General features: G+C 38.6%; 1 protein-coding gene across 1 annotated transcript in view; it reads left to right on the plus strand.

Moving 5' to 3' along the window:
* AK9 (adenylate kinase 9) overlaps nt 1–23400 on the plus strand; it is a 117850-nt gene extending 94450 nt beyond the window's left edge. Inside the window, exons 29-40 of the mRNA XM_036871935.1 lie at nt 4411–4614; nt 4973–5191; nt 8094–8307; nt 10408–10609; nt 13221–13367; nt 13469–13689; nt 17756–17952; nt 19017–19186; nt 19422–19520; nt 20493–20595; nt 21738–21852; nt 22265–23400. Coding sequence (XP_036727830.1) covers nt 4411–4614; nt 4973–5191; nt 8094–8307; nt 10408–10609; nt 13221–13367; nt 13469–13689; nt 17756–17952; nt 19017–19186; nt 19422–19520; nt 20493–20595; nt 21738–21852; nt 22265–22467 — 2094 coding nt within the window. The 3' untranslated portion in view covers nt 22468–23400. The remainder of the gene's footprint in view (nt 1–4410; nt 4615–4972; nt 5192–8093; nt 8308–10407; nt 10610–13220; nt 13368–13468; nt 13690–17755; nt 17953–19016; nt 19187–19421; nt 19521–20492; nt 20596–21737; nt 21853–22264) is intronic.
* The last annotated feature ends 1300 nt before the right edge of the window (nt 23401–24700 follow it).

The raw sequence follows: 24700 nt of genomic DNA on the forward strand, positions 1-24700 counted from the left end.
CAGCTCTATTTTTAGTGTTTTTAACGAAACGCCATACTGTCCTCCATAGTGGTTGAATCAATTTACACTCCCACCAACAGTGTAGGAGGGTTCCCTTTTCTCCACACACTCTCCAGTATTTATTGTTCGTAGACTTTTTGAAAATGGCCATTATGACCCGTGTGAAGTGATACCTCATTGTAGTTTTGATTTGCATTTCTCTAATAATTAGTGATGTTGAGCATCAAAAAGATGCATAGAAGTCTTGATGGAAATATAGTTTATGTATAAGTTTGGAGATTATATATCATTTTTATTTTCTTCACACTTTTTAGTATTCTATAACTGTTTACAACGAACTTTTATTACTTGTATAATCAGAAAAATGAACATTTTTAAAAGAAAGAAAACCAAGATGTTTAAATAAGATGTTTAAATAATCTAATACAAAATATAATAATACTACATTAAACTATGCTTCTTGTGGATTTTCATTTGTGCTTTTCACACTTCAGCTCATGCTACAGGGAGGTAGGCTGGGAGCTTGGGAATAAGGTCTAGACAGAGAGCCTGTGAAGTTGTGCTGGAGCTAAAATATAGATTACCTTGAGATAAAGAACGGAATGGGGCAGAGCCTGTAGACGCTCAGAGTCACATACTGTGCAGGATGTTCAATGCAGCTCCTCTTTTCCATCTGCTGATTTTTTGAAAAGATAAACCTTGAAGATCATGGATTTTGTTTTGTTTAGAGAGGAGCTAGTCCCCAGTTGACCTAGCTGACCCAAATGCTACAGCCAAGCAACTCAGATGAAATATTCTATCTTATAAACAAAGTAAGATTTTGTAAGTTAGCTCTTCTGAGACTTAGTCTTTTATAAAAATTGGCTATGTATCTCCCACAATTAATTTATACAAACTGACTTTTGGAAGACAATTCCTGAGATTTTTTATGAGAGTCCCTGAGATTTTTAATGAGATTTTTCTGAGATTAAAACTGTGTATTTTTTTTAACTTTTTTGATGGGAATTTTATATGTACTCCTACTGCCTCAGACAAGGAAAGACTAAACACAGTGCAGCATCTCAAGTATCACTTAGTGCAATTGTTATAATCAGTTAATGTGACAACCTGAGTTGAATCCATCCTGACTCCACATAGACCTTGGAGCTTGCTTTCATGCACAGAACCAGGGGTCTTCTCATCATTTGCCTCTCTGTACAGAAATATGCAGCTTCTTGACTCACCTTTTTCCCAAGCAGTTAGGGAACCATATGCAGATAAAGCCCTTCCCAGGTTTGTCTTCTCAGCCTTAACATTATTGCCTTTACTGTCTGACTTTTTAGCAACAAATATAACACTTTTAACATTAGAAATCACTTCACAGTCTCAAGATGACTACTTCCATTAATTTTATAGAAAAATGTCGCCATCATGTGGAATTTTAGTCTCCAAATGTGACTGAAGAATATTCTACAAACCAGTGGCTTCATACAGATTTACAGTGCATATCTCCCAATTCCTTGGAGGCCTTGCTTCTACTCTTACCCCTAGCTCCAGAATCTTTGCCCTCGTCCTGTACACTAGCTCTTTCTCTGGTGCCTGGGTCCCTTTTACCAAGTGTAGTGTAGCCACATGCAGGAGAATGCCAGGAATAGCCGTGAAGGATTTTATCACTTTTCTAGATATGAGGAGATGCAAGAATTGGGCTCATAAAATCATCTCCTGAAAATATCTAACTATCTGAAGACCTGTTCTGCCAGTTTTTTCTAGAGCACAGAGTGCCTCATTTCTGATCCATCCTGAACTTCTTTCCGGGGCTGTTGAAGGTCAGCAGCTGCAGCAGCTCATAATTTAATCCTTGTAGAGGTAGAGGGCAAGTGCCAATTTGTAGGTGACAAAAGACAGAGCTTTCTATCAGAGTTTTAGTCCCCCTCTGCCACCACCACTCTAATGGAGGCTGCCCTCCCAGCAAATGCACAAAATAAGAGAACTGACCCTAAGCCAATCCCGCCCTCCAAATTTTGACTACTCTACAAAATCTGCCTTTGTTCACTCTTCAGAAGCCCTCTGGAGCAAGAGAGAGAGAAAAAAATGTGTGTGTATTTGTGTGTGTGTTGTCCATGGCTTATGGTTATTAATCTGCTAGAGGCTAAATGAACTTATTCCTTCATACTGGAGGCAGATCTCTGAGACCATGAATTTTAGAACATGTATCTCCTAACATAAGGACTGAAAGATACTAGACATAAGGAACAAAGCAGCGCTGTTCCAGAGGACCAAAATGCCATTTACAGAAAAATAAAACCTTTTTCCCTAAAAAGAATTAACCTGTGGGTCTCTCAGATGGTCTCCTGTGAAGATTTTTAGGCTATTAACCTTTTAAAAAATTTAAAGGAACTAGCCACTGCAACGTGATCAGAAAAAGAAACAGCATACATATTGAAAAGTAAGAACAAAATTTAATATTTGCACATAATTTGATTATCTAGAAAGTCCAAGAGGGTAAATTGCAGAAAAATTATTTAAGGTTGATCCCACCAGCTCCTCATGTAACAGTGACATTTGTCCCCATGAAGAAAAAAGTAAATAATTTCTAAAGTAATTAAATAATCTGTGTAGAAAATGCTAGGTGCCACAGAATGTTGGTTGGTGCTCTTCATCATCTGGGACAAGATCCAGCCTGCCTGCCTCTTCTCATCCTCACATCTTAAATGGAAGCATGATACAACCTGTCCTGCTCACAAACCCAGAGCTTACAGTTGCTCTGAATTAATCAGTTTAGTCCTTCATTCGTAAAAATGAATGGACAACCAAGGATAGCCATATATTTGAAATTATCAATACAAAGAAGAACCAAGATGAACAAACAGAATAATTGACTCTAAAACAAATAGACAATACAGGAAATACATTAAACATTTAAAAAATTCCAATTTGCCTCAAATAATTCAAGAACTTGTATCCATAAAACAAAAACCGGATGGTATGAAAAACCAGAGAGCAAAAACAAGTTCATGGAAACTACAATATAGCATTTAAATTAATTGAAAGTTTCTTGTTAAACTTATATAGTTTAATTTTTCAAATTAACAAACAAGTTGGAAGAGCTATTAAATAGAGCTGGAGAGGTGAGCAAAAGTTCATCTGAAACTAAGATGTCTGCAGCTCGTAGTGTGGACTCATCCCACCATACCTCCAATGATCGTTAGCAAATCAAATCTCAAACTAAAAAATTGTCAAAGTATAAGAAAAAGGAAAAAGTAGTAAGAGAACCAAATGGCTTCAAAATTCAAATAAAAAAGAATAAGAACTGAGAAACATAGTTCCAATGCCAAACTCCTTCGGGGGAAAGAGGAGCCTGGGCACAGAACAGGGAAGGGCCCTTTGTCCTCTCATCTTCCTCCCGGCACCTGCAAGTCCAAATCCCAGCTCCAGGCGCCTTTAAAGGAACCAGGGTCTAATCAGTTAGAAAGATCAGGAAATAGCGAGCTAATCAGAAGTGTGCAGGCAAGAGGTAATGACAGGGCAAATAGTAGAGCAGGACTAGAAAGGAGGAGAGGGTCTTAAGTATTATTTAGGATTCCTGTTCTTAGAAACTGGATGTGCAATAATGGAGAGCGAGGAGTCAAGATAAGTCCCAGGTTTCCGACTGGAAGGCAGTGCTCCATCTGGGACAAGGGATACTTCAGGGCGACGTGCATAGAGGCAGTGCAGGAGGATCAGTAGGACAGGGTTCAGTGTTACGCAAACTGAACTGTAGCACTTCGAGCCTCTACAACACCACTTAGTATCAGTATCCTGTCGTGGTCTTCAATAATCATTTATGTGTTATTCTGGTTTCCTCAGATAAGCTGCAGCCTCCTCAGGGGCGTGTACTATTCTATTAGAACAGTGCTTTATACAAAATGACAATAATAACTATAACAGCATAATAATAGGAATAACAGCTATCATTTGCATGCTTACCATGTACCAGACAGTTTTCTGAGGGCTTTGCATGTATTAACTTATTTTAGCGCCGCCAACAACCATGTGAGGGAGGTACTTTCCTTATTCCTATTTTACAGATGAGGAAACTGGTTTCGTCCAAGCTAACACAGCTAGGGAGTGTTTTATATACTCTTTGAGTTGCATTAAATATTGTTACTGAAGACCATGAAAAACATGTAATGTTCTGACAACTATAGCATTAAATATTAGCAGTTAATATCTTGTCTAGGTATTTATTTATGGGATCACTGTGGTGTTAGAGTCTTGAAGGCATTAAATTTCTTGGGTGCCAGATATTTGAAATTTTACTATATCAGTTGATGAACGTTGCATGCCATACTAAGCAATATCCACTTATTCCAAAATATCCCAGATGATTAGTTAGCAGTGTCATTTGTTCCATATTTTATGTATAGTAAAAGGGAATATTTTCTTCCTTAGACTGTTAGAAAAGATGAAGACATGAGCGAGGAAGAACCTGAAGATGAGGAAGATGATATTGACAACATCCTTGATGAATTTCCAAAAGATGAGGAAGTGATGAGTGAGGAAGATGAAGAGCAGGAAATTGATGCGCTCAAACGCCTGAGAGGTGAACTGGGAGAAAAATTTGAAGCAGATATGAATAATTTACAAATAATACAGGTTATTACTTTTTCATTTTTCATAATTCAAAAAATAACGTTTGAGAATGAAACAAAAGCGATTTGGTTTATGCCTTGGTTTCTTTTTAACATTTCAAAAGAAATGTATATTTTTAGGGGTTAGTTCCCTTTCGTCAGCACCATTTACAATTATAAAAACTAGTTAATAAATCAAGGACAACATGGAAGCCACATAGGGTCAAAGTTTTAGCTGCCAACATGCAGTTGCTTGGAAGCTGAAAAATATTTGTTCTCTAGACTGAAGTAATCAGTTACTAGCAACATCCATGTGCTGTAACTAAATACTGCCAGCCTCCTTCCCACTAAAAATATTTGGTTTTATGATTTTTTTTCATTAGGAAGAATTTGAGAAGTTTTTGATACCAGTAATTCTCATTAATGGAGCTCGGAAAACCCACATTGTACAATACATATTGAATATGAAACTGAAACCGCTGGTGGAGAATCGTGCAAGCATTTTTGAGAAATGTTATCCAATATCATCCCGCCTTGCCCAGAAAATGCTCAGCTTTACCTACAAGTATATAAGCTCGTTTGGCTACTGGGACCCTGTAAAGGTAATGTCAGCAAATGTATCTGAAAGCCATGTTCTTTCTCTTATTTCTTTTTTTTTTTAAGTATGTCTAAGAAGACAGTGGATAAGTTCAAAAAATTGTAAGCATTGTATAGTATTCTTAACTAGCTATAAAAATATGTGTGGTTGTTTCGCCTTTCTGAAGTAGGAAAGTAGTTGAAGGGTTTATTTCTTTCGTCTATTTCTGTAGCAATCATCCAGTTCCAACTTGGTTTTAACTCTGTAGCAGAAGATGGTAGTAGAAATATTTTCAAACTAGACATCTAGAGAGCTGAGCTCTGACACAATTTGCTATCTAATTTTAGGCAAGTCCTTTAAACTCTTTGATTCTGTTTCCTCACCTTTAAGATGGGAGGATACTGCCATCAGGCCAATGTGATCAAATGCAAGAATATAAAGTTCTCTGGAAAGTGTGAGATACCATACAAAATGTGCCTTTAATGTTCGTCACAAACTTATTTCTAAGCACCGTATTTTTATGCAGTGTGGACAAACATTTAATGTAACTGGAATTCAGTAACTTCAAATATGGGATGGTTTTCAACAAATCTTAATCAAGAACATGCCAGCCACTGTGTCAGTCCCTGAGAACAGAGCAGTGAATAAAACAGACAAGGTTCCTTTGTCATGGGCCTTATATTCTAGTTGGGTTGGAGAGGGAGGATAGGCAATAAATAAGTAAACAAATAGGTTCTTGTCAGTTTGTATTAAGTGCTATAAAGACAATAAAAGAATGTCACGTAAAGGTGACCTGCCCTCTCGACCAGTGTACCTTCTTATTTCCATCAGTGAAGTAGCACAGTGGAGAAGACCATGGCCTCTCGAGCCAGACTGCCTGAATTCAAAACCACCACTTACTAGCTAAGTGTCCTTGAACAAATTACTTCACCACTCTGAGCCATTCCCATTTGCACAATGGCAATAAGAATAGTCCCTACCTCACGATATTGTTACAATTACTAAATCAGTTAATTATTGTAAAGTGCTTGCAACAGTGCTTGTTTTTTTGTGAATGCTCAATTAATATAAGTTGTTGTTGTTATTAACGTGTATTGGTCACTGATAAAAAGTATTTTGGAGGAAGGGATCCAAAATGGAGCCATGTGCATATTACTTGAAACCTCCTTCTTGGTTGATGTTGATACAATCAGTTTCAATTCTACTTAATTGTGATATCTTCTTTACCTTAACTGTAAGGATGTCAAGAGAAACCTTTTCAAATATCATGCTGAAATATAGAAACATTATGACAGTTCCCTCCATAGAGAATCAGATAAAGTTAAGCACGTATTAGGATCACCTAGAAAGCTTTTGAAAAATGGTTACACCCTAACCTTCTCTTTGAGATGGGCAAGAGAGGGGAAGAAGCAGTCAAAGTCAGAACGCTATTTAAGGACCCACGTCCAAACATAATTAGGATTGTATAAAGATGCCTTGTGGAGAAATCAGTGCATGGTCATAGGAAGGGTTTAAGCATATAAATCATTTTTTCAGGGCTGTTGGGAATCTGTCTGGGTACTTGACCACTTGATGTTTCTGATTTGATGACACCTTGGGTATTCTGACCTATGGAGAAGAAAGATACATGCTAGATATTTTGGGCAATAGCAGAAACTATTGTAAGAATTCACACTTAATTTGTGAATCTGAAATGGAATCATTAAACGTTCAGCTTTTCTTGTATTACCAAGTATAAGAAATAGAGCAGACATTCCCACCCCATCCCTGAGTTTCTTCTTATCCCTAACATTTACTCCCGGCCATGAACGTCACTTCAGCCCAAGAATGATGATGCTGACAACACCACTGACCTGTGACAACTATCCTGGTGTAGTTCTGGGGGAGGAGCAATATTACCAGACTGTTTCCCACCTACTCTGTCAAGTCCAGGGATGACTGATGCTTGGCCATCTGATGGTATAAAAAAGATACCCATTTAATTACCCAGTCGTCATCATCACCAATGCAAAGATGTGGGACCAGTCCTCCCTCTCCATTCCATACCGACACCTTAGGCTGCCTTTTAGGTGTATTCTTCCCTTTTGTGGCTGCTCTTGATGTTTGTGTGAGTGGGATTTCGTCTGTATAAAAATGTAGAAGAGAAGCTAGTGGGCTTTGTCCTACCAGTACACTCCCATATATAACCCAGGACCCCACCTGTATTAGTCTACTCATGCTGCCATAATGGAATACCACAGACTGGGTAGCTTAAACAGCAGAAATGTATTTTCTCACTGTTCTGGAGGCTGGAAGTCCAAGATTAAGGTGCCAGCAGGGATGGTTTTTCTGGTGAGGCCTCTCTTCCTGGCTTGTAGATGGCCATTTCTCACTGTGTCCTCAGTGATTTTCCTCTGTGCTCATGCACTCCTGGTGTCTCTTTTCTCTTCTTATAAGGACACCAGTCCTCAGATTAGAGCCCCATTCTTATAACCTCATTTAACCTTAGTTACCTCCTTAAAGGCCCTGTCTCCAAATACTGTAACTTTGAGGGTTAGGGCTTCAAACCATGATTTTGGGAGGACACATTTCCGTACATTACGCCACCTTAGGAATGGACCTGTCTGTGAAGATAAATTGGCCCATGAGTATATCCAAACACCTTTACACTCCTTGGCAGAAACATTCAGTATATGCTAAACACATTATAAAGGAAGTAGAATAACTATAATTGTCAGAAACTGAAACATTTAAGAAAAACTACATTTATTCCATATGAGTATAAAATAATTCATTCTTTTTACAGTTTTTTAATATCAGTATTTGATTATAATTAGTTTTCTTGTTCTATAAGAAAGATTTTACAAATTTGTTTTTTCAAGTGTATTTGGGGGAAATGCTGTTTAAAATAAAGCTAACTTATTAATTCAGTTGTGCATATATTGCAGCTAAGTGAAGGAGAGACAATCAAGCCAGTTGAAAATTCAGAGAATCTACTTCATCCTGTAATCCACCGTCAGTATATTTATTTTTTATCTAGTAAGGAAACTAAAGAAAAATTTATGAAGAACCCAATCAAATATATCCGCCAACCCAAACCTAAGCCTACTATGCCCATTAGGATTGCACTTCTGGGGCCTCCAAAATCTGGGAAAACTACAGGTGAGGGTGTGTTTGCCTTTACTATCCTTAAGCATAAAAGAATCTCCTGAAGACCAGGACCACTTTTCCAGGAAGCTAACTATCAAAACTGACTCAAAAAGAGACAGAACACCTAAATAGGCCAATAACCATTGAGGAGAAGGCATTCAAAAATATAGCCCCACTCCAAAACAGCCCAGAATCAAATGGTTTTGGAGGAAAATTATGTCAAACTTTCAAAGAATTAAAAATTCAAGAGATACTTCCTGTGTTTTTACAAGCTTTTGCAGAGCAAGGGAAAAGAAAGTAAACTGACCAATTTATTTTCAGTTTTTTTTAAAGTAAAGAATATAGTCCATACAATTAAAAATGTATAAAAAATATAAATTCATTTTTAAATTAGCATGACCCTGATATCAAAACCTAACAAAGATAATACAAAAAAAGAAATTACAAATGAATATTATTTATAAATATAGTCAAATAACAGTTATATTCAGATTTTATTAGGATAAAAATTATATTTAAAATTTTATAAATATAATCTACTGTATTAATAAGTTAAAGAGTGAAAATCCATTATCTTAATCATTACTGAAAAAGGCATTTGGTAAACTATAATGTTTGAATTTTTTATATCTTGAGACTTTTTTTTTTTTTTAAGGCAAATAGTCCAACAATAGGTGAGTGTGGTATTTCAGGATGACATGTGACATGATAACCACATGAACAGTGGTTGGTCGCGATGATAATAAAATGGGAAAGGGCAGATACCAGAGATATTTAAAAGGGAAATGACAGGACTTAATGACTGACGGCATAGAGAATGAAGGGGAGAGATGAGGTCAAAGATTAATTTTCACCAGAAATAATAAAAGGGAGTTTTGTATTTTAGCTCTTCAGATGAAAAGTGTGTTTTCCCCATTTAAACGTCTTAACATGATGAAGAGTCTTTAATAGCTGTGTTCTAAAAGTTCACAAAGATAATGATATTTCCCAAAGAAAGCTGTACATTGACATTCAAGATCCTACAACCACAGCAAAAAGTAAAATGTAGATTAGACAATCTGATTCCTCGATTTTTGTTGAAATAGAGGTTAATCTTTAAACAAAATGTCAAATTGTAAACGCTTAATTGTTTTCATAGCTTAAGAATAATAGGTGTGACTCTCGCGTTTGTGGCAAAGCTGAGATGAAGCCTTCTGCGGCCCTCACAGGGGAGTCCCTCCCGGGTGGCCCTAATTGTGGCCAGTTAACCTGTATTCCCTGTGGGACCAGATGAGTCTCAGTGTCCTCTACACACTGCTGTCTCCAGACTGTGATGAAGCAGGGTCTGTAGACCCTGTCAGAGCACACCCACATTTAACAGTAACTGGAAGCTATTATCTGTGGTCTCACTTAGCAGAAGCAGAGGCCAAGCCTGAGTCCTCTTTCAACAAATGGCAACATCTATGTGCCCTTGGACAAATTATTCCATTTCAGTGGGCTGCAGTTCTCTCATCTATAAAATTGGAGCTTCAATACCCACTCTACGCACTTGATGGAATAGTTGAAAATATCAAAAAAAGTCACAGAAGAAATATTACCTCATAAGCTGTAAATTACTATTAAAATGTCAGATATGCCATTATAATTTTTAAAAATTACTTCCTAAGGATTATCTGCCACCTAACTGTATAGGGTAAGCTATCCTGATTGCAGCCTGGAGTCCGTAAATGGATAGATAGGGAAATGGTTTAATCCAGTGACACAAGGAACATTGAATTGTTATTTTGGACATAATACCAAATACTAATAGTACACATAGGATGCCTTATAAAGCTCTGAAAAATTTTGCTACCTCGTGCAGAAGGAAAAAAAACACTTAAATGGTTTAGTTATAGAAAAACCTCACAGAGTTGGCTCACTAACCAGACCCATCAGCCACATACCTGAAGTGCTAATAATGATCGACCTTTGAACAGTATTAATTCAAAAAGATGTAGCAATTTTAATTTTTGAAATTACTTTGAGGAATGTGAAGATTAGCTTGCTGTTGATGTCAATTAACCAGAGTCTGAAACTAAGATTAACTGATGAATTTGTGAAACGGAATAAGTTTAAAGTTTTAATGTTTTTCAGTTGCCAAAAAAATTTCAAGTGACTATGGCTTAAAGCGTTTGTCAATAGGAGATGCTCTGCGTTATGTATTAAACCACCAACCAGACACAGAGCTGGCACTTATGCTAAATTGGCATCTTCATAAAGGAATGACAGCACCTGATGAACTGGCTGTTCAGGCCTTAGAATTATCTCTGATGGGAAGTACATGTAATACTGCAGGGTAAGTGGGGACCGTGGAGGTGGAGAGGGAGTGGGATGGAGTTACATCTTTGAAGAAATTACTCACTGGAATGTAAAACACTTAATCGTAAACAGGGTTTAAAGCTCTTGTAAAGTGTGTGTGATGTGCTTTTCAAACTCTGGGCACCTATATGGTTACATGTTTTAATTTTCTGTCAAGCTAAAACTCGGCTTGAACACTCAACATGCCAGAAGAGCCAACAGGCCACTTCCCTCCCTGCAGCAGCCCCTGAGCTGTCCAGGAGTCTCCAGGTTTACCCAATCCATAAGGGAGGCCTGTGCGACTTCCACAGCCCAGCAGAACTCCTCACTGCCCCATGGGGTGATGGAGGCGTGGCCCTCCCCTGTCCCCCCAGGTGGTACTGGTCCCGTGGAGATGGTCTCTCCCTGGCCCAGCTCTCTGCACAGGAAGCAGCGCCCCTCCCTTGATGCTGCATTTGGACAGGAGAGCCCTGTGCTTGAATGGTCTTCAGTTTACACTCCTCCGCTCCACCACGGCTTCCCTGGCACAGCCAGTGGTCCCAGCCAGTAGTAAAAGCCGATAAAACCTAAGGCCCTGCTCTTGAGCCCAGGTCATTGACTTAAAATCTTGCTGATTTACTCAAGGCTGTTTTCTATTAGGAGCCTCCTGGCCCTTCCCTACCAATGGTCCTTAATCAAGTCCTTGACAGTTCTAATTTCAGTTATCGGGGAGCAGATTCTGGAGTGTCAAGTTTTTTTCCCCAGAGAAGGCCCTGGGACTTAAGCAAATTGTGTTACCTCCTTCCTGGCATTCAGCTTTGCATAGGAGGGATCTTAGTGAGGGCAACGTCGGTTAAGTCACAAAGGTTTTATTTCACCTTAATACCAGGACAGTGACTGCCCAGTCACCCTGAATTTCCCTGATCCTGAGGGCCTCTCAAGTGATCCTTCACAGGACAAAGGAGTTGAGCTACTCTCCATTAAAAACCAACAATGGCGGGCTTCCCTGGTGGCGCAGTGGTTAAGAATCCGCCTGCCAATGCAAGGGACACGGGTTCAAGCCCTGGTCCGGGAAGATCCCACATGCCGCGCAGCAACTAAGCCCGTGCGCCACAACTACTGAGCCTGTGCTCTAGAGCCCTTGAGCCACAACTACTGAGCCCGAGGGCCACAACTACTGAAGCCCGCGCGCCTAGAGCCCGTGCTCCACAACAAGAGAAGCCACCACAATGAGAAGCCCGTGCACCGCAACGAAGAGTAGCCCCCGCTCGCCACAACTAGAGAAAGCCCACGGGCAGCAACGAAGACCCAAAGCAGCCAAAAATAAATAAATTTAAAAAAAAAAACCAACAATGGCAGCTCAATACATTCTCTAGTTGGCTTGCGGGCTATGTTAATTTATAATCCTCTCTGCCATGGAACTTAGAACTAGTTAGTGCCTAGAGACTTAGCTGGAGAGCACTGAGGGAGGACTAACCAGCCCTTCCTGGTGACTGCCAGCCAGCAAGCCCAGCTCAGCCACCTCAGAGTCGGTTTCCTGACTTTGGAATTTGCAGACAGCCTTTAGTCCTCTTCTCAGTTTGCTAGTGACACTCATTACCTTAGAGGGTTGGACTAACAAATTCTCCATCATTTCTGCTCGGAGGCCTGATGGGTGCTGATGAAATGATTCTCTCCCAGATACCACAGGGCTCTCTCACCAACTCCCCATCTTCCCTTCCACATCCAACCTCCTCACAGAATTTTACTACAAAAGCAAGCTTAGAACACAGTGTTTTCTGTATTTGCTTAATCTCTTACTAAAATACTATTAACTGTGCCAGGACCTTTTTTTTTTTTAATTTTAAAACATTTAAATGTACTTCTTAAAAACTTGATTTAGAAGACACTTTGTCTTACTGCCACTGACCTTTCAGTACAAAAATTTTACACTATCTGTTTGCTATAAAACTACAACATTAAGATCAGGGTTGGGTAATTCTTCTCTTGCTGGCCATTCTGTTATAAGGAATGTCCATTAGTCTACTACTAATTGCTTTACATACTTGATCTATAATCTTTAAGATAACTCTAAGGGTTAAATATCATTATTTTACTATTTTTACTGAAAACTGAGGCTCAGAGAGGTCAGACCAGGTTTCAAATCTAAGTCTGTGTGCCTCTGAAGCCTATACTCTTTCCACTGTTTCATGCTAGAATAGTAGCACCAATTAAGTAATACAATGTTCAAGGTATTATGTGTATTATCTCTCAAAGTCCGCTAAAACCTAGCTCTATGATGCTAAGTGTATGAATCAGAACTGTGTCTGTATGTTTGCAGCCCTCCTTCTGGCTCTTGGGCTGACTGAGGTTAAAAATATAGAGATAAAGGGAGTTCCCTGATGGCCTAGTGGTTAGGATTCCGGGCTTTCACTGCTGGGGCCCGGGTTCAATCCCCGGTCGGGGAACTGAGATCCCTCAAGCCACGCAGCCAAAAAAAATAGACAAAGAGGGCAAGGTGACAAGATAAATCAAGTTACATAGGAACAGTACGGGGCTAATCCTAAAGATAGACTGCTTCTGGAAGACAGAAAGGAAGGTCTGAGGGAAAAGACATCTGGAATTTTTATTTTCATGTTTCTCCTTATTAGTGTTGTCATTGATGGATACCCTGTATCTAAATATCAAGTGAGTCTCTTGGAAGCTAGGTCAGTCATCCCCATGGTCATCTTTGAGTTGGATGTGCCTTCCAAAGAGATTTTCAAAAGATTGCTCCTGGAAAAAGAAAAGGAACCAAGGTAATGTGTGTGATGAAAACAATGATAAAGGAATAAACTTTAATCAACCAGAAAAAGCAGGTTTTTAACAGCTTTTTCCATTCCTTCTGTTTCTCTACTAGTTTGCCTTATCCATTGCATAACAGCTCACAGATTATAGCTGTCAAGAACTCAAAGTACCGCAAAAATATTGATGAGATTAGGCAATATTATCAACAACAACATCAGAACTGGTATGTGATTGATGGCTTTCACAGCAAATGGTGGGTATGGAATGAAGTCATTAAGAAGGTTAAAATGGTGAATAAACACATGCAGATATACCTGGGAAGAATAAAAGCAGGTAAGAAAATGTGTAACTCTGAAAACACAATAAGATGTGAATTTGAAGTCTATGCATGCCTAACTCATGTTACCATAATTCATTCAATTTGAACATTTGTTCCCATGACCTTAATCAGTATTTTAAATACATAGTATTTTCCAATTATGTGGGCATGTATATTCGTTCTAATAAATGACTGCCTCTACTCAAGCTATCAGCTTAGCTCTCCAGCTAAGTCTCTAGGCACTAACTAGCTCTAAGTTCAATGGCAGGGAGGATTATAAATTAACATAGCTCGCAAGCCAACTAGAGAATGTATGGGGCAGCTATCATTTATTCAATGTCCATGTGAACCTATCACCTAAAAGAAATACGTGGTCTCTCACTAGAAGAGTTTATGGTGTTTGGAAAGCCATGTAAGAAGCTAGTTTCAAGCATGGTAGTTATATGAGGGCAGGGGTCTGTGGAGCGACACTTGGCGAAATTTTGTTTAGGAATCTAGAATTAGTTATTTTTACTGTTTACTATGAAATTATAGTAGTATTTAAATGTTGATTCTATTAAAAAATTAATTTTAACATAGAATGTTTTTAATCTGTATTTGGAATGCATGAAAGAAAATGTTTGATTATATATTCCTAGAAGTTTCTTGATTTTTCTCCAAAAATACACAAAATAGAAGGAAAGTTATCTATATCTCATATCTCTAAAAAGAGTGATGATGCCAAAGAATTTGTCTGGAGGGGTTTCACAGACATCTGTTTAATGACTTTGTTTAACTTTGGCAAATACGGAGAAGGTATAAGGAGGTATGAGGGAGCAACGGGACACAGAGAATCTTGTACGAGGAAAAATGCAGTGAGGAGTCTGAGAATGATGGCATCATTGAATCTTGATTTGCTTCATTATTTGGGCATCACCAGCATCTCTGGTTCCTGTTTGTCTGCAGACTGGGAATTTGTTTTCACCTGAGGATTACAAGGGATGAAGATAAGAGTGCAAGGGAAGAGAGAATTGAGTTTTAGAAACCTACTCCCAATAAGTTTTGGATAGCATCACACTAGTAAAACATTCCACAGCAGGCTTTGAAAGCAAAACTTATGCCTCATTCATCTTTCTGTTACCCTACTTCACCTTTCCTGCCTCAGATTGGGTTGCCTGAAAACAGACTCATGGTGAAAGGTTGTGTGCAGGAAGTACCCTCAGGAGTCGAGTTGCCAGATTAAGCCAATAAAACTACAGGACGCCCAGTTAAATTTAAATTTCAGATAAATGACAAATAATTTTTTAGTCTAATTATTTCCCAAATGTTGTATGGGACATATTTATAGTAAAAACTGTTCATTGTTTATCTGAAATTCAAACTTAAGTGGGCATCCTGTATTTTAATGTCAACTCTAATTAGGAGATACACCTGTGGGGAAGTTAGGCTAGTAGAACTGAGCAGAGGGAGAAACTAACCTGCAGTATGGTGGAAACAGAAGCCTCCCTGGATGCTATAGGGAAGCACTGGAGCTAGGATGGACCTTCAAAATTTCCCAAACTGAGGGGAGAGGCCAGGCTTTATATCCTCCCATTGGCTTGTCATTGACCAAAGGTCACTCCGGGAGGGTGTATAACCTGTAACAGAGGGGCAATTCCCAGTGCGGCTGTGATCCATTAGCACAGATATTTCCAGCAGCTGGGGGATGGGTGCATCAGCCCTGAAGAGAGGGATCCGGATGGGGCACCACAGTATCTACTACATTATTCCAGATATACTTGCCTCTGCCTTGAATAGTTTAATCTAATTGAAGCTGCCCTCTTGCTTTCCTGCTTCAGCATCTACCTGATAATCTATACCTGATTGTTTGAATTTAGTTTTGATTTTTTTATATATTCTCCACTTGCTTTGTATGTTATTCAAATAACCGTCAGGGGGCCAGTTCATTCTCACTAATGAGATGGAGCAAGGTCAGGGCTAGAAAACTAAAGAGATTCCTCCTCATTCTGCCACATTCCAGAAAAGGATATATAGACATTGCCAGATGTCATCAAGACTATCCCAAGAATCAGAGAAAGAGATACTTGAGTGTCTTTTAGGATTTAAAGTGATTTGAGTCTAAATTACCCTGTCACTAAACCTGTCAGGATTGGTGAGGTCAGCACATTTGAGCTAAAGAGCAACATACAAGTGTAAAACTATATAGTACCATATGGTATAATATTATAGCACTATATAATACTATATACTTTAACAACACTATTATCATACCATAGTACTGTGCGTTATAATACTTTAGAATAATATTACACCAATGTAGTATTATAGTAGTGTAATATTCTTTTTAGGAAAGGACGGATGGGGCTTCTTAGCCTTTTCATCTATATCATAAACAATGGATGGAATAGTGGATTAGTTTGTCTATTGCTTCATAACAAATTATTCCGAAACTTAGCAGCTTAAAACAACACACACACAGTCACTCACAGTTTCTGTGGGTCAGGAATCCAGGCACAGCTTAACTGGGTCCTCTGCTTCAGGGTCTCTCACAAGGCTACAGTCAAGGTGTTGGCCAGGATTGAGATCTCACCTGAAGGCCCTACTGGGAAAGAATCCACTATCATACCCATTCATATATTGTTGACAAGATTTCGTTCCTTGAAGGTTGTTGGACTGAGGGCCTCAGTTTCTTGCCAGCTGTTTTTGGCCGGGGGCCACCTTCAGTTCCTTGCCATATGGACCTTTCCAACATGACAGCTTGCTATACCAAGTGAACAAGATAAGGCAAGAAAGAATGCCAACAGGACAGAAATCATAGTCTCATGTACCTGTTTTAGTTTCCCAAGGCTTCTGTAGCAAATTACCCCACACTGGGTGACTTAAACAACAGAAATGTATTCTCTCACAGTTCTGGAGGCCAGAGGCCCCAAATCAAGGCATTGGCAGGGCTGTCCTCACTCTGAAGGCTCAAGGGGAGTATCTATTCCATTTCTTTCTCTTAGCTTGCAGTGTTGCCAGCGATCCTCCGCATTCTTTGGCTTATAGACACATCACTCCAATCCTAAGGGTTACTTTTATGTTTACACTGTCACATAACAAACTAATCCATGATTTATGCTTCATAATTTTAGTATTAGTGTAAGACCTTCCTTGGCATAATAAAAAAAAAAGTGAAACTTTTCACTGTGAAAAGGACCACTAACAAAATATATTGGGATCAGAATTTACTCATTATAATTAAGATGTATAAAAAAGTAATTTTATTTTCTGTAACATCTCATATTGTTTTGGAGTCCCTATTCTAGTGGAACACTAGGGAGAAAACTCTTAAACTTGTCCATTGAATGAACTTGGGCTTTTTTTTTTTTAAATAGAGTTGTTAGGGTAAACCTAGTCACTTTTGGGAAAATGTTTCTTCCCCTCTCTTGGGTGCCATCAGGGCACAGGGAGAGGTTTGTGTCAGTAACATCATGCCAACAAACTATTTTCACTTCCTGAAATCTATCCCATAGAAAAAATTTAAATATGTAGCAAATTGATGTGTGTAAGTGGCTATGTATATATACATGTACACATATATGTGTGTGTGTATATACATATATATTGTTTATAACATATATATAGTTTATAATAGCTAAGAATTAAAAACAACCAAAATATTTATCAACAGATAATTGGTTGAGTAAACTAAATGTACATTTTTACAATGGAAAACTGTGCATAAATTAAAAGGAATTAGGTAAATCATATAAACTGATATGGAAAGGTGTCAAAGGCCATACTAACTGATAAAAGCAAGTTGCAGAATAATGTTTACAGTATAGTGGCACAAGCATCTTATATGCAAAAAATATATACATGTGTATATGCAAATGTATTAAAAAATCTGAAAACGATACAAACTCAACAGTGATTACCTCTCAGAAGGGATGTTGGATTGAGAGGATGGAGGTGTGAAGAGAAATTTTTACTTTTTCCTCTGTGGAATTTTACAATGTGTACTCATTTGTATAGTGCTAGCATAATTGAAATTATTTTCATTTTGAAAATGATTGTGTTTTCTCTGAAAAAAAATAATAACAGTTAATCTGTTAATAATAGGAAAAGCCGCCTGCATTGACAAGTTATGTATCTCACCTGAAGAACTGATTTCTCGCCTGGGCGAATTTGGACAGTTCTGCCCTGTCAGCCTGGCAGAATCACATGAATTAGTTGATTGCTCTTTAACTGATTCCTTGGAATTTGCAGCAGAGTTCAGAGGGCACTATTATAAAATGAGTTCTCAGGAGAAATTGAATGTAAGTTTGTTTTTAACTCCAAATATTTACCAGGGAAAGAAAATACCTGTCTCAGAATTCACCAAACAGGAAGGGGTGGGCACAGCTGGGAACACCCAGGAATTGGGGACCAGGAGCCCCAATTTTGGAAACTGTGACCCTGTATTCAACGAGGCAACTCAGAGTCCAGTTCTAAGACTGCATCCCAAGACATATTTTGGCACAAAGCAGAAGTTCAGGGTCAGTGATGGACCCTCCACCTGGGTCAGCTTAACAGGTAGGGAGCCCCAAGGGTGAGCCCGCCCGCGAAGGGGATGCTGAGCATCTGGGTGGGGATTCCGTTCAAAGGGTGCAGAAGGGAAGTCAGAGTCGGTAGAAATGAAACAAGACCGACGTCTGTCTCCTGTGCTTTCAACTTTTTTCTATCACTTTAATTTCCTGTGTACCATATATTGCTATTTAATGCAACAGAATACAGACTTGTTCTAATATTATAATGACCATAATTTGGTGATATAAAAAGGTTGTAGCTGAAAACTAATCAGGTGCCTCTGAACATTTTATTTTCCTCTGAAGAATTTGAATTTTTTTATCACTTTATGAAAAAGACATTTATTTCTTCCTGCTTGTTTAAATGATAATCACAGAATTTTAAAACTGGAAATGACATTAGAGGTCATGTACCTGGTCTGCTCCCTTCATTTTAGAGTGATAACTGAAGCTGGAGAAGCTAACTCACCTGCCAAAGGGCACCCACCTAGTTAGTTATACTGTAGGACAGGAAGACTATGCACTCCAGTGCCTGGGACATAGTAAGAGCTCAACAAATGTTTTTTGTATAAGTAGATGAGTGAGTTAGTGAGTGAAAGTAGGAGAGATCTTAGATGAAATCACTTGCAAGTATTACTATAAGGCACTTGCAGTCAGGGAAGGAGCTATAGTAGTGCAGAAAGCAGCTCTCAGATGGTTTGAAGGACGAACATTGCTACTGAAAATGGGGACAGTAGCAAGAGAGCCTCAGTGGATTCTCATTGGCATAGTATTCCTGTCTCAAGCGGTCACGTTGCTGTAATCTTTTCTTATAGAGATTTTTGGAGAACCCCGAATTATACGTGCCTCCATTAGCACCTCATCCTCTCCCGTCTCCCGACATGATGCCCAAAAGGCTGACACTGTCGGAGCTGAAGAGCCGGTTCCCTAAGTGTGCCGAGCTCCAGGGCTACTGTCCAGTGACCTATCAGGATGGCAAACAAAGGCAAGTCCTTGCCCTCGTGCAAGTACAGGATGACAGCTCTACTCGGAATAAGTGGTCCATATTAACAGTCTTAACATTTTGATCAAAAGGTCACTATTGCTTAACGGGAAAATGTTCTGTTTCTTCCTTGAGCGGCAAAGATAGAAAAATAAACTATTTTGACACTTTATTTATACAGTACTGCATATTAATTATACAATACATAGTTGTTTTTGTTTGTTCCTTTGTCTTTCAGATACGAAGCCCTAGTACCTGGTAGCATTCACTATGCTTTAGAATATCGTGATCGTATATATACCTGTGAGAGTAGAGAAAAACTTGAGAAATTTTTGAGGTGAGACCATTCACTAAGTCACAAACATTTACTGAATATCTATGTTAACTGCATCATGCTGGGATAGATACACATGTGAGTGCACACACACACATATGTGCATATATACATACACACAGCTGAAGGGGCAGCAGTTACTTACTTACTGCCACACATTTCTGTTTTTCACAAGAAGCTGGAAACCATATTTCTTCTTACATTTATCTGATTTTTAAACTTTTGTGACTGATTCCGTTTTTTAAAAATCACAATGTGGATCAAATCACATCTGCAGATAGAATTTGTGCAGTAGTTTGTGACCTCTAGTGAAGATCACTGTTTGAAGAAATTTAACAGTAAAAAGAGAAAAGACATTAATTGCTGGAAGGGATATAGGACTGAAGGAGTGAAGGAGTGAAAAAAGGATTTTCTTTTTTCTTCAATGGGAAAGGTACGAGCATGTTAAAATGCAGGTGCCTGGGAAGGCTCCAATAAAGAAGGAAATGCCGAAGGTGGGAGAGAGAGAGAAATTGCTATTTAAGATTTCTGGAGAGAGGGTGGAACAGGGATGCAAAGAACGGGTGGAGACTGACCTTAGCTGGGAGGTAAGCTCCAGCGTGGAGAAAGGAGCCTGTGTGTGGCTCTACTTGTGGTGAGCAGTTGAGGAAGTTTGGTTCTGATGCTTCTCCTTGGATAGCCTGGCCCCCATGTAGGGGTTACTGGGAGGGTTAGAAGTGTGAGGGCAATAAAGGAAGCTTTATATAGTTGCTGTGAAAAATCAGAACACTGAGGAGAGCTGAGCAGGGCTAGGGACCCAGGCAAAGCTGGCCGTCATGAATTTCTAGGAGCCCCAGTCTTCCCACTTGTATCATTTTCTCCACGGGAGAAAAACAGGCAGTGAACGTTATCTTTCAGCTGTCTCTTGTGTGTCCACCTTCCTGTGTACACACAGCACATTTGTGAGCATCCGTCTAATGGATTTTGTGTTCTTAGGTCGCCACTGAAATACTGGGATCAGAAGCTTCCTTACAAACTTCCCCTGTTAAAGGAACCGATGTATCTCACTAGTCTGCCTTTGCCTGGATATCTGGAACAGGTTCACTTACATGAGTTTCTATGCATAGATATTAGAAGACTACAGCAGTCTCTTCTTTAACAATAATTTTTGTTTTGGTAACAGTGAAATTCAAGGCAGAGTTTCCTGATTTTAAGCTGCAAATCCACTTTTAACCTATTTTGGTTTTGAGTGGTTATGAAAATAAAATGTGGGAAAAGCCCCCGTTTCCATAGCTAATTCCCAAATACCTGCACTACAGTGAAAAAAGAGTAAGATGTAAGAAAATTATTTACATCTGACTTGTAGTTTGTTTATTTTGAATTTCAGTGTCTGTAAAACTTTTTCTTAATTTGAAATGTGTAAATTCAATCTCTAAGAGGTTTTTTTCCCCTGCTCAAAAGAGTTGAGTTGAGGCGTCACCACAACTGAACCACCAAACACATATTTTGCTCAAAATCTGGATGAAGCTATCTACTCAATCACATCTTATTTCTCTAAATATACCTCTTTCTGAATATAGTCAAATTTATCAGTAGCCAACCACTATTTTAAAGGCTTTTAAAAAAAAATTCTATAAAACAGTTGCCTAGGGCACAATTTCATACCTTTCTTACAAATTCCTAGTCACTTTGCTTTTTCTCAGCTCCCCTAGATGGTTAGCCTTCAATCTAGTTTAATTTCAAAAGGCAAGATGACACTCACCCAGAAAAGGGTATTCTCTTCTTTTCCTGCTTGGGGCTCCAGAATCTGGACTGCAGTGATAACTGTGGTCTCTGGAATTCCTGGTCAGGTGGCCCAGGGTCCTGAGAGTGGGAGGCAAGCTGGCCAGTTCTGAGCCATGGAAGCAGAGATGGGCTAAGACAACTCAAAGCCCAGGGTCCCCTCCTTTCTTTTTTAACTTTTTGTTATGGAAAATGCCAAACATATAAAAATAGAACTGTGTAATGAAACCCACGTATGCATTACCTAGCTGGCGCTAAGCCAATTTGTAGTTTTTATTTTTCCTAATCAAATGTATTTTGTGTTTCTGTCCTGCTGGCTAAGAGCTCATTTAACTATCTTTGTAAGCTCCATCCTCAACCCCAGGAGGCTATTTGAGGCAAAGAATAACCTCTTTATCTATTTGCCACAAGAAAATAAAACAAACTCAAATATACACATAATCTGTTCCCTACCTGCAGGGTATCGCAACTGCTCTAATTAAAGCCATGAATGCAGCAGGATGCTTAAAGCCCAAATTCCCCTTCTTAAGTGTACAGAGATCTGCACTACTCTATATAGCATTTCATCTAAAAGGTATGTCTTTTTTTTTTTTTTTGCTAGAAATGATATGCTACTCAGAACTAGTTTAATATTAATTGTAGTATAATGTGATAAATAGGATTGTTGAGTTGGGTTGGTCACTTGCATGGGGTGTGTGTGGTGTTGGTAGCAAATATTTTAGCAAAAATATCAAAACTGAGTTTCTAGTTTTTAAAGCAGGGGCTACGAGTAACCTAATCAGCACTCAATAATCCATTCCATATAGGAAGGTGAATAGAGACAATTATGATCTAAAATAGAATAATCCTCACATCTTATTTGGGATTTGGATATCTTCCTGGCCGTAGCTGTGCAACTCAATCACACACAAAGTTCTCCTTCTCTTTAATATAGTGATTCACTAACCTAACAGAAAACATTCACAGTCCTATGAAATTTTCTACAGCCTTTAATCCCAAAGGTTCTGAGTACACAAGAAAAAAATATAAGAAGAAGATGGAGCAGTTTATGGAGAGATGTGAACTCATTACATACCTGGGTGCCAAGATGACCAGAAAATACAAGGAACCTCAGTTTAGAGCCATTGACTTCGATCATAAATTACAGACCTTTCTCTCTCTTAAAAATATAGACCCAGTCAATGGATAGAATGCTTGGGTAACTGCACCCGGAATCTTAAGAGTTACCTGAAAGGGATAAAAAGCAAATAGATTGAAAATCTGGCCCTCCCTGATGTACTTTTCCCTCCTGAGTGATACACCACGGCTGCCAGACTTCAAATGAATTCAGAGCTCTGCCAGCCAGGAAGGAGTGCTCTTCCGTAAGCCTAAGTTCTCATATAATTGTAAAGTTTATTGCTCTTTGCCTGAACTTTGAGGTTTTAACGAAAGTTATTCCATCTAGAATTCCATTTAGAATATTTAGGTAATTTATTTTACTTAATGAATCTATTGTTCATTTTCCTTTTTAATATTTTCAGCAGAAAGGTCAGTCTCTGTTAAATGTGAAGTCATTTATGCAGTAAATGTTAGAAAGCTTCAAGAAACAAAATTAACATGGATATAAATAAAATAGAAATATTGGTTACACTTTTAACATAGGGAGTTGTTGGTAAACTTCATGAACCTAAAGATACTTTATCATTTTCCCAACAAAATAAATGGATTTTGAGGTAACTAAATGGCTGCTGTTTTTCTTTTTCTCAGGTATCCAAGGAAACATGCTTTATACATTATTCTGTAGTTAGAAATCGCCTGGCTATTTGAGAGAGATGAAAGCTAGAGTCTTTTTATATGACATTATCAAGAAGTATATGCTAGAGGAAAATTACTAAATTGAATTTGAATGAGATTTTAAAAATAAGATTATCAGTTTTTCAGCAGGAGTATAAGAAATCTAGCACGTGAAATAGCAAGATTGTCTCTTTAAGAAAATGAAAAGTACAACCATTATTTAACCTTGGGTAAATCTCAGTTTCGATGAGCCTTTGTTCCTTAAACTCTAAAATGAATGATTTAGCTCTTTTTTTCCAGCTTTATTGAGGTGTAATTGACAAATAAAATTATACATATTTAAACTTTACCACGTGATGATTTTGATATAGGTATACATTGTGAAATATTTACCACAATCAGGTTAATTAACGCATCCATCACCTCACATCGTTACTTTGTGTGTCTGTGTAGTAAGAATGCTTAAGAATCACTGTTAGCAAATTTCAAGTATCATGACAATATTACTAACTATAGTTACCATGCTCTACATTAGATCCTCAGAATTTATTCATCTTATACCTGAAAGTTTGTACCCTTTGATCAATATCTCCTATTTCTCCCCTCCCAACCACTCTTCCACTCTCTGCTTCTATGAGTCTGACCTTTTTTTTTTCAGATTCCACATATAAATGATACCATACAGTATTTGTCTTTCTCCGTCTGGCTTATTTCATTTAGCATAATGCTCTTCAGATTCATTCATGTTGTCTTTGATACCTACAATTTCAACAACGTTAATTAAAAACTAGAAGCCTGTTTTATATATATTTTATATGATATATTTAATAATAAAACAAGTTTTAAACAAAAGCTAGAAGCCTATTGTCAAAGTTAGGATAAACCCCAAAAGTCTTTGAAGAGTTACTGATATACCCGTAGGTGAATCATTATTTTTTCAGGAGACTGGGAGCTGTCAGTAGCTACCAAGTTTTACCAGCAACGTTAAGGTGCCACTCACTCTTCTCTTCCCAGTGCTGAATACTGCTAATTTACCATCTTCCCATAGTGTTCTTCACATGTCCACAGGCCTCCTCAGCCATTGTGTTTTCTTCTATGGGTATAAGAATTTTCCTTTAGCAATTAAACCCAAACTTTATTGCTTCAGCTCCTTCACCTTTATGAAGGGCAGTAGTCATGCAAAGTACCCCCAGGTATCTCTTGAGAGGCAGGGAGTATCTCATAGGCTCCAGAGCAAGTCCACACCCACTGGATATCTGCCATCTTCTGGGGATCTTGTTCTCTAATATGGCTTCACTCTGAGAACTGTACAAACCCAAGGGTGTGAGAAATCTCATCCATCATTGTTCTGGAGCTGCTGAGTCTACACAGAAGTGGGATGAATGCTCTCTCTCTCCTGAGGAGGGAGAAACTTAATCCCTGAGCTGAGCAAGGGACCAAATGCCATGGCTCCCTTTTCATCCCTGTCTCCACAGAGTCTCTTCTTTCAACTAAATCTATTTAATAGAGTGCAGCAGGTAAGAGCATTGGGTAGGGAGTGGGGAATCAAATTTCCAGAGCAGCTTATACCTCTGGACATTCCAGGTCCCTAACACGCGCATGCAAATTACAGTTCATTACATGTAGGACTCTATTTAGAATAACCACAG

This window comes from Balaenoptera musculus, chromosome 12 (assembly GCF_009873245.2).
Source record: "Balaenoptera musculus isolate JJ_BM4_2016_0621 chromosome 12, mBalMus1.pri.v3, whole genome shotgun sequence".
Lineage (NCBI taxonomy): Eukaryota > Metazoa > Chordata > Mammalia > Artiodactyla > Balaenopteridae > Balaenoptera > Balaenoptera musculus.